The sequence below is a fragment of the Chanos chanos genome, chromosome 6 (assembly GCF_902362185.1).
Source record: "Chanos chanos chromosome 6, fChaCha1.1, whole genome shotgun sequence".
NCBI classification, from domain to species: Eukaryota; Metazoa; Chordata; class Actinopteri; order Gonorynchiformes; family Chanidae; genus Chanos; species Chanos chanos.
Window position 1 is genome coordinate 39317446 of NC_044500.1, and position 8506 is coordinate 39325951.

Below are 8506 nucleotides of genomic sequence, written 5' to 3' on the forward strand. Positions count from 1 at the left end.
GACAGTCCATTTTAATGAGGCTGACTGTAACAAACACTGACAGAACTGACGCATCTCTCACGCAAATCTAAGTTTAACTGTGTAATGAACAATATAGAAAAGATGTGTCGGTCCAGGAGAGTGTATATGCGTGTGTATAATATGCATGGACAGAAGTGCTGATCTGTATGCATTTGCATTTTGAATCTAAATAAATATTCTAATGAATTCACTGTAAGTGGACACTGAAGGTGTGTGTGTGTGTGTGTGTAGAAGGAGAGTGAGAGAGAGAGAGAGATGTGCCAGTCTGCTGGCTGAGAAAGCTTTGTACATGTGTTACACACTAGTGGAAAATGTGTGGATGTGTGGGGGTGGGCAGAAGAAAAAAAAAAGAGGGAGAGAAAGCATAAAAAAAAACAAAGAGTCACGTGCCTTAGACGACTGACAGACGCACATAAAGCAGGGCACATATATATACACATACACACGCTCTGCCTCTCTCACATACATCCGCTACCGTTATACTCACACCATAAACATTTTACAAGATTCCAAAAATACTATGACAGCGCAAGAAAACACAACATTTACTCAGATCACATCTATACACAACATGCATAATTTACATACAGTTACTATGAATAACAGTGCCATAGCACTAAAGAAACAGAGAGAGAGAGAGAGAGAGAGAGCCAGAGCGAGAGCGAGAGGGAGCCGAGTTCTTGAATGTGCTTTGACAAGACCATGACACAAGCTCCGTCCCTCCTGCACTGAGACACCACTGCATTCCTGTATTTCTCCTTATTTTCTCACAGTTAACACTGAAACCTGTTGTCAGACTCACTGCTGGTCTCTATTAGAATGCGGTATCTGACCATATGAGTGATCTCTATTGCACAATCTGCCAAACCACTCATTTGCGCAACCTCCACAAAACCTAAATTTGGCATTTATTTTCTCTGTTGTGGTGCCATTACATAATGTTCTACTATTGCCATGTACCTCCCTGCATCAAGTCATGTGTAGAGATATGAGTTTGGAATCTACATGTGAACTATTGTTGAGAGAATGGGACAAAGGAGATTAGATAATATCAGTGAGCTGAGGAAAGATGATAAAAGAGGGCTTATGTGACAAAGTGGTGTCAGCCTACTCCTCTTGGTTAGGTGTGAGACAGGCTTTGAACAGAATAGCAGTCACTGCCCCCAAAGGGCGAATGTGCATATCACCTCACCCAGACTTGTGGATTTAACGTTACTGCAATCTCATGAAAATGAGTTTCACCTCATCGAATTGACTGCAATCATTCTGGTGACTGAAACCGCTGCTGATTGGCGGATCATGTCTCAAAAGGACAGGCTGGTAAAACCATGTTGATTTAAATCAGCTGATTTAAGTTAATCGTGCTGATTTAAGTCAACATACAACCAGTCACAATAACTGTACCAACGTAACCAGAGTGTTTATTACCTATAAGAATTCTTGATGCATGTGAACATACCTTACCCTATTTCGATGACCACACTCAGGCGTTGCTCTTGAAGAAGGCCAAACTATGATTGGTTTACTCATATTGTTGCTATTTTCAAAAAGTTCTAAGTATCAAGAATTTGTACTTTCCTCGAAGCTCTGCCTGAAGCCCCGTATGCTATACCAATTCGTTGGTATGACTGCTTTGAGAGCACGTCTCGCTTTTTCGCTGCCTGCTTCTAGTCGCCTTTTAGATGTCAAATCGCGTTAAACTGAACGCCCTATCACCGGCAAATGGATTGAAGCGGCTATTTGAATCACTGATGGTCCAAGCAAAAAATCGCGCTTGGTAAACAAACGTTCTAGCCTTCCGTTTCTCAACAATGTAGGCCACTTGGACAACGGAATGGACACAGCTGCACACAGCTGAAATTCGGACCACTAAACTGCATACATAAACGAGGCTCAAACCAAATAACGTTTGTTTGTTTTTTGGGGGGTTTTTTTGGTTTGTTTTTTATCAGAATGGAAAACATGCTTCGATTTGTGTCGCGATGACTGTGACAACTTAATCATTTTCAGAAATCAAAGGAGAATCTTATTAGAATCTCCATACAGCGTTCAGCAAAAAGGTTTAGTCGGTTATAAAGAAACACAGGAAAGGCAATGGCGTGGGAGGCAGTCACACACGATGCTTGAGGGAGATGTCATCTCTCATCAGAAGAGATGGAAGCAGCGCTTTGGGAAGCGTGTGCATAGTTGAGGGGGGAGTCAAGGAGGACCTGACCGTGGCCATATGTGTTAGAGCAGACACCCCCTTGAGCACCGAACATTAAATTTATGTTGGCCTTCTGGTGGCTATGTCCCGACACACACTTTCAAGGAGTAAAGGTGCATTTACACTAGCACAGCCGACCCCCCAACCCACCCCCCCGTAGCTGCCCAAAAACAGAAAGAAAAAATAGCTACATAAGAAAAATCGGAGACTACAGAACGCAGAAGCGATGTGAATATGACCTAAATCGGATTTAACTGAAGAATATGGCTCTAGAGTTTAATGATGATGCCTTTACAAGTGATACCGATCTATAAATACCTTCAGATCAATCCTATATGCAGTGCACATATGAACATAATGGTAATTGAACTAATGTAATCTAAATATTAAGAGACTAATTGTAGCTGAGGTCATACAAATCTGAGGACATATATGGGCTAATGCAGCATAACTATGAACATTTCTCTCAATTCATTGTTTGTCACATACTTCTCAAGTGATTTGACAGGGAAGTGAGAGCCCTAATTTGTGATGATGATCGTTTCTGAATCATTTCTGGTTCAAAGTTGGGTCCCTTTTGTTTGATGGATTCTGAACAACAGTCATCTCAGTCATCTGGTGAAGCACAGACATTCAGTAGGAGAATGTTTTAAGTTGAAGTCAAACAAATGTGTAACCAATTTCCTCTCCAATATTTCATCACAGGGTTTGATTTTGCATTTCAAGTCCATACGTTTCATGTACTGAGGTATTGTGGGGAGAATAGGAAGGTTCCACTCATATTAAACAAAAACGTCACGACAGATAGTCTATAAGGTCTAGGCCACATGTTGTTTTTAAATATATTTCAAAGACAAGTATGAGCTACCGTTTCACAAAAGCACAAACAAAACAATAGCCCTAAATTATGTTGTAGCATATCATGAGAAAGCCGGTTTTCAAAATAATATGGCTCAAAATTATACTAGGAGAATTAAAGACTATCAGTCTACCGTTGGGAACTGAGTTCTGAGATGTGGAAATAATGCACATTTCTCAGGGGGTATTTCATCACATTTTGATAGGGTATCTTGTGTGTATTATATATCTATTTGCTGTTTGTTGTACCAAGAAAATGTACCCCATGGCTAAGTATCACACATGGTTGCCATGGTGAAAGCCCTTTCCTTGAACCCCACTATTACAGCCTCATTGACATCAGTGAATCTAAATATAGCTTAACATTTTGATGGGATTAATTGAGCACTTCAAACTGATTATTTGTGTAAAGAACTCATTCACAAATTCCAATTTAGAATCAAAAGAAGTAGGCTTACTTTATTTCAGTGACATTCTAGATGCCACACGTTAAATAATTTATTGCATTTATTTAATATGACCGGGGGTTTGGCCTCATGTAAAACTGGGCATTTAAGCCATTGCCATGTATTCGGAAAAAATGTATCGTTATTGTAAGTTTTACGGTATTGAGAAGAGATCGACGTTTGTTCGACATGTCAGCCCTACCTGATACACCTTTATGGTCAGCAGATGTCGCTGCAACATTTCCAAAACCATTTGACACGCGTGTTTTCTCGATCGCTGGAGCGATTTGTTAGTAAGAATGCGCCCGAGATCGGCATTGTTATATTGTTATATGAAATTTGTAAGAAGAATATTTAAGATTCTCCAGAAATCAAAAGTGTTTCAACACTAATCTTTACCGAACTGCTTAGGAAGATCTCACGACTGGTCTTCGCTGGGAACACCAAAGTTACGGGTTTATGAAATCCTGTTGTAACTTTTCAACTATAGAATTGAGGAGAGGGTCGATATTTTATGTATGATGGGCGACATGATAATGTTAGGCTGACCTGTCGTATAATTGTACCTCGAAACTTACGGTAATGGCTGTACACGTTTTGTTTCGATGGCGTCACAAATACCTTAGACCAGGCTTGACGTACATATCTATATTTGGAAATGGACGGAAGCCATTTTGCACCCATTTCCTTTGCTCCCCACTAGGCCTAAGAGTGTTTTCCATGATGCGAGCCAATCAAAATCCAAATTGACAGTGGGAGGGTTTATTCTTTCCTTCTCATTGGGTGTTTCTTCCTTCACTCAAAAAAGGAATTAAATGACATCACCCTTTGTGTGGACTCTAATAAAGAGAGAGAGCGAGCAGCGTAGCACTAATCTTAAGATACTTGCTTACGCCAGCGAAAGCTACTGACTGGACGTTCTGGATCGTTTCAAATCAAGGGAATGTCTCTTGCTTTAGGGACTGGAAACAACTTGTTGCGCTAATTCAGCTCCTTGCAAAATAGCGAGATATCTCAGGACAACTGTTGACCAGCTAAATTAAAGCTAACTGGTTAAATTGACCAAGTTACCTTTCCGAACTATTTCTCGACATTCAAATATAGGAGAACGGGACAATTTACCATCAACTCTTCGGCTAAAATGAACAGCTACGGAACCAAAGCAGATATGGTCCCCGAAGTAACGGCCGCAGTGAATTTCCTCTCAAGACTGCTAAAAACAAGGGGATTTCTAAGTGAGCAGCAACTTCAGGTTTTCAGGGACTGCCTAAAACAAGCACTCTCAGGTAATAAAATCGATGTAATCCATCTTTCTTAATCGAACAAAGTGTTTTTGAATAAAACTTACAGAGTTTGTATGGTGGCAAGCTCTCGCGGCGCTCATAAAATTGGGTTAACTGGCTAACCTAACACATCGCTAGCGTGCTAGCTAACTTGACCTAAGTTAGCCACCTAATGTTAACAATATGCTAGCTTAGAACAGTCAAGGGAAACGACGTCAAAGAGTGTGAGTAACTGAGGGGTAATGTATATCTTGATTCATGTATTAGGAAAGTATAATTATCCAGTCATTTCGTTAACAATAGCCGTCCACGACAGTTAAGTTGACCCAATCTGAATGAATGTTTGCTTCAGCTAGTCAGTTCTATTAGTTAGCTAACTAGTACGGATGCTGAGAGTGCGTAGCCGTATTTAGACCACAAAATATATCACAGTAATTTCTGTGATCTATAGGTGCTACTGAAAACTGTGGGACCCCGCTTGTTACCGCAATTTGAAATTTATCGTCTCGCTTGATCGTCTCACAGTTGATAATATCTTTGCCTCTTAGATTGTGCGTTACAAACCTGATGCAAACGACGAATTCAGTATGCACAGACTTAATTTGTGATTTAATGTATATATTTTTTATCCATCTTTGTTTACAGAGCACTACAAGCACCACTGGTTTCCAGACAGACCTCAGAAGGGGTCTGGCTATCGATGCATCCGGATAAATCACGAGATGGATCCCATTATAGGCAAGGCTGCTTGTCGAATTGGACTGTCTAGTGAGCAACTTTTCGCTCTCCTTCCCCGAGAGCTAACGCTTTGGGTGGACCCTTACGAGGTGTCCTACCGCATCGGAGAGGATGGCTCCATTTGTGTGTTGTACGAGGCTGAGGCACCCGTTCAAAATTCTACGTCCAACAACCGCGATGGCTCGCCATTCGATTCAGCATTGAACTGTAAGAATCGTTTTCTCCTGAGTGGCCGTAGCAGCCCCCCAAAAAACTACCTGATGACGGTGTCAAGCTAATGAGCGCGACTACCTTGGAGGAGCACCGAAGACTGGCTTTGCGTGCATCGGGTTGATGGTTGTCAACTACCCATGGTATACTGATGAACTTTATGGAGACCGGGCATTTCAAAATATCTCCACCATAATGGGAGTTAGTTAATATTTAATTGGACATAGAATATCTGAAGCACTGCCTATGATTAACATACCCATTTTGATCATTGCTGAATTGCTGGACCAGACACATGTAGTTTCATTGCACTGTTACCTTCTCATTATTGTACCGAGTGCATATGTACTTGGTGCACTGAAATAAGTTTAGGGTATAATTCAGTGGACACAAACCCTGGTGCTGTCAGAGTTTGTCATTGTGCAATAATACTTCACATCACTAACAAGAATGTGAAACAATCAAAACTGGTGTGAAGCAGTTAGGAAACCCAAACTTGTTTAATTACATTTGTAATCCCCATTTATTGCACAACATTACCCCTTTTGTGGTATGATGCACAGCTGGTTTAGTCTGGGACCCTTTTTTCTTGTAACACTGCCTTTCCAGTTGTGCTGCCTTAACAATGGTGTCACCACCCCCTTAAAGAGCATTACTGCCAAACTCTTAGTCTTATTGTGCAATATCCAGGGTGCTCCAAAATTGGGTTTAAGTTCCACAGTTTTTAGTTTGAAACATTGATAAATGAATATCGAAAAACCTACACCCCAAAAGCTTTACTTCCAGTGTTTGGGGAGGTATGACTTCACTTAAGTGAATGTTTTAATGGTAGCTAACTTTGAAAGGTCCCTCCTCCCAAGGTTCATAGCCATTTTTGGTGAATAAGCTGTGAGGTGGTTGGCTGGTGTCATGCCTGTGTTCACTGCCAGTATAAGGCTCTCAATCTCTGTAGCATTCTCTACTTTGAGCTGTTGAGCAGCTTGTTTGTTTACTCTTTTTAGACAGAGAAAATGTAGTTTGTAAGCTATTTGAAGCACAGTATGCTTTTAATGTACATTTTTAATGAATTTGTGCATATATAGATAACTGTACAGTTTTTCCAATTTTTATTACAATAAAACTTTATGAATGAAGCTATTTGCATGGTGTGTCCATTTACTTCATTTAATCATACTTCTGGTAACAGTCAGAAGTGAGCTAGTCTGCCATATATTCGCTGATGTATTCGAGGGAAATGCAAGCCTTCCTGAGGCACAACAGGGGGCAAAGAACCTACACTCTTGTTTTTGGAGGACTCAGGCCTCAGAATCCATCAAGACCAGTCATGTTCCCACCCTTTGGGCTTGTTTGCTTATCACTGTTGGTACACATATGTCTGGTCATAACGACAACAGAGCAATCATCAAGGAAGTTGTACACTTCAGTATCAGAGACTAGGGAAGCTTATTTCTTAGCCAGAGAAAGTGTCTGTTTGATGGTGACTGAACTACAGAGATATGAAGCTGATTATCCTTTTAAGGTGTATAGTGTTGTGTGCATTGGTTAAACTATAACAGAGAATGACAGATGAGGTTATGCAATCTCATCTTGTGGTAGTAAACAAGAACTTTTCTGTTTACATTATTAATGTAATGTTTATGTAGCTCATGGATTTTAACCCCACCCCCTTTCATACTTTGTGCAAGGCCTCTGAAATAAGCCAAACCAAAAATCAACAAATACAGAAAAGACCCAACCATTGCTTCTTATTCAACTGCTCCCTTTTAATGTTACAATAACAAAAGACTGAACAGAGATTTCATACGTGCAGATGGCACAGAAAGGGAGTCCGTCTGCAGAGAATGGCTCTTTTGTCTGATTGGCCACTGGCCTGCTGCCATGTCCAAAAACACCATCATTCTTACTGGGAGTAGAGAATTGGTACCATTGGATCTGCCATGTAAAAGTGCTTCACAACAGAGCTTAGGATGTGGGTCTCCCCCACCTTCACACTGGTTTACCCACCAGCCAGAGAGAGGGGATGAAATGTGTTTGAATGGGAGGCTAGTCCTCTTTACCTCCTATGTTGGGTTGACCTAAGAGGGGTACATGGAGTGAGGAGGGCATTGGCCCCCTCGCGGCACACGAGTGGGACAATTGGCAAGGCTTTGCTGGCCCTTTCAGGAGAGGGGCATCTGGTGTTTTGGATGGTTGGGTGGGGTGGGTGATAAAAGGCCTCTCAGGCCTCCCTGCCCCCCATTCTCTCCTTCCCCGTCTCACTCCCCTAGAAGCAGTAGCCGCAATGCCATCTGTCATCTCCCCTCCCCGGTCCTGTCTTCTCTGTACTAAATTGCCAGCAAAAGGCTCCTTTCAGATCAGCGTCTCCTCCACACACTCCTCCTCTCTCTGTTACTCAAGCTTGCAGAGGTGGGCCAGGCCCTCATTCAACACCAACTGCACTGGGTGGATAAAAGCTTCGGGAAGAGTCTTAAAAGTGTAATTTATGCTTTTGTTAGTGGTGTTATTTTGACAGAGGTGGTTTAGAACGAACACTTTCCAAAGATATCCAAGTGCTGCGTGTTTGTGCAGAAACTCTACAAATTAACAGAGGGAGGAATCAGTCCTGAAGCTAAGCCTGATCGCTAAAACAGCCCAAAATATCATATGGTAGTCTATAATTTTAATATAGTTTTTCAGCATCCAGATGGTTTGAGAAACACTTTCAGTAATTGGCTTCTAGTGCATTTGATTTTTTTGAGACCTAG

At 41.4% G+C, this 8506-nt stretch overlaps 1 protein-coding gene across 1 annotated transcript; it reads left to right on the forward strand.

The window, feature by feature from the left end:
• Window positions 1-4411: 4411 nt before the first annotated feature.
• Window positions 4412-6896, forward strand: btg2 (B-cell translocation gene 2). Its single transcript, XM_030776891.1, has 2 exons — window positions 4412-4817; window positions 5460-6896. Exons 1-2 carry the CDS (start codon window positions 4673-4675, stop codon window positions 5828-5830), a joined length of 516 nt encoding a protein of 171 aa, XP_030632751.1. The 5' UTR covers window positions 4412-4672; the 3' UTR covers window positions 5831-6896.
• Window positions 6897-8506: the final 1610 nt, after the last annotated feature.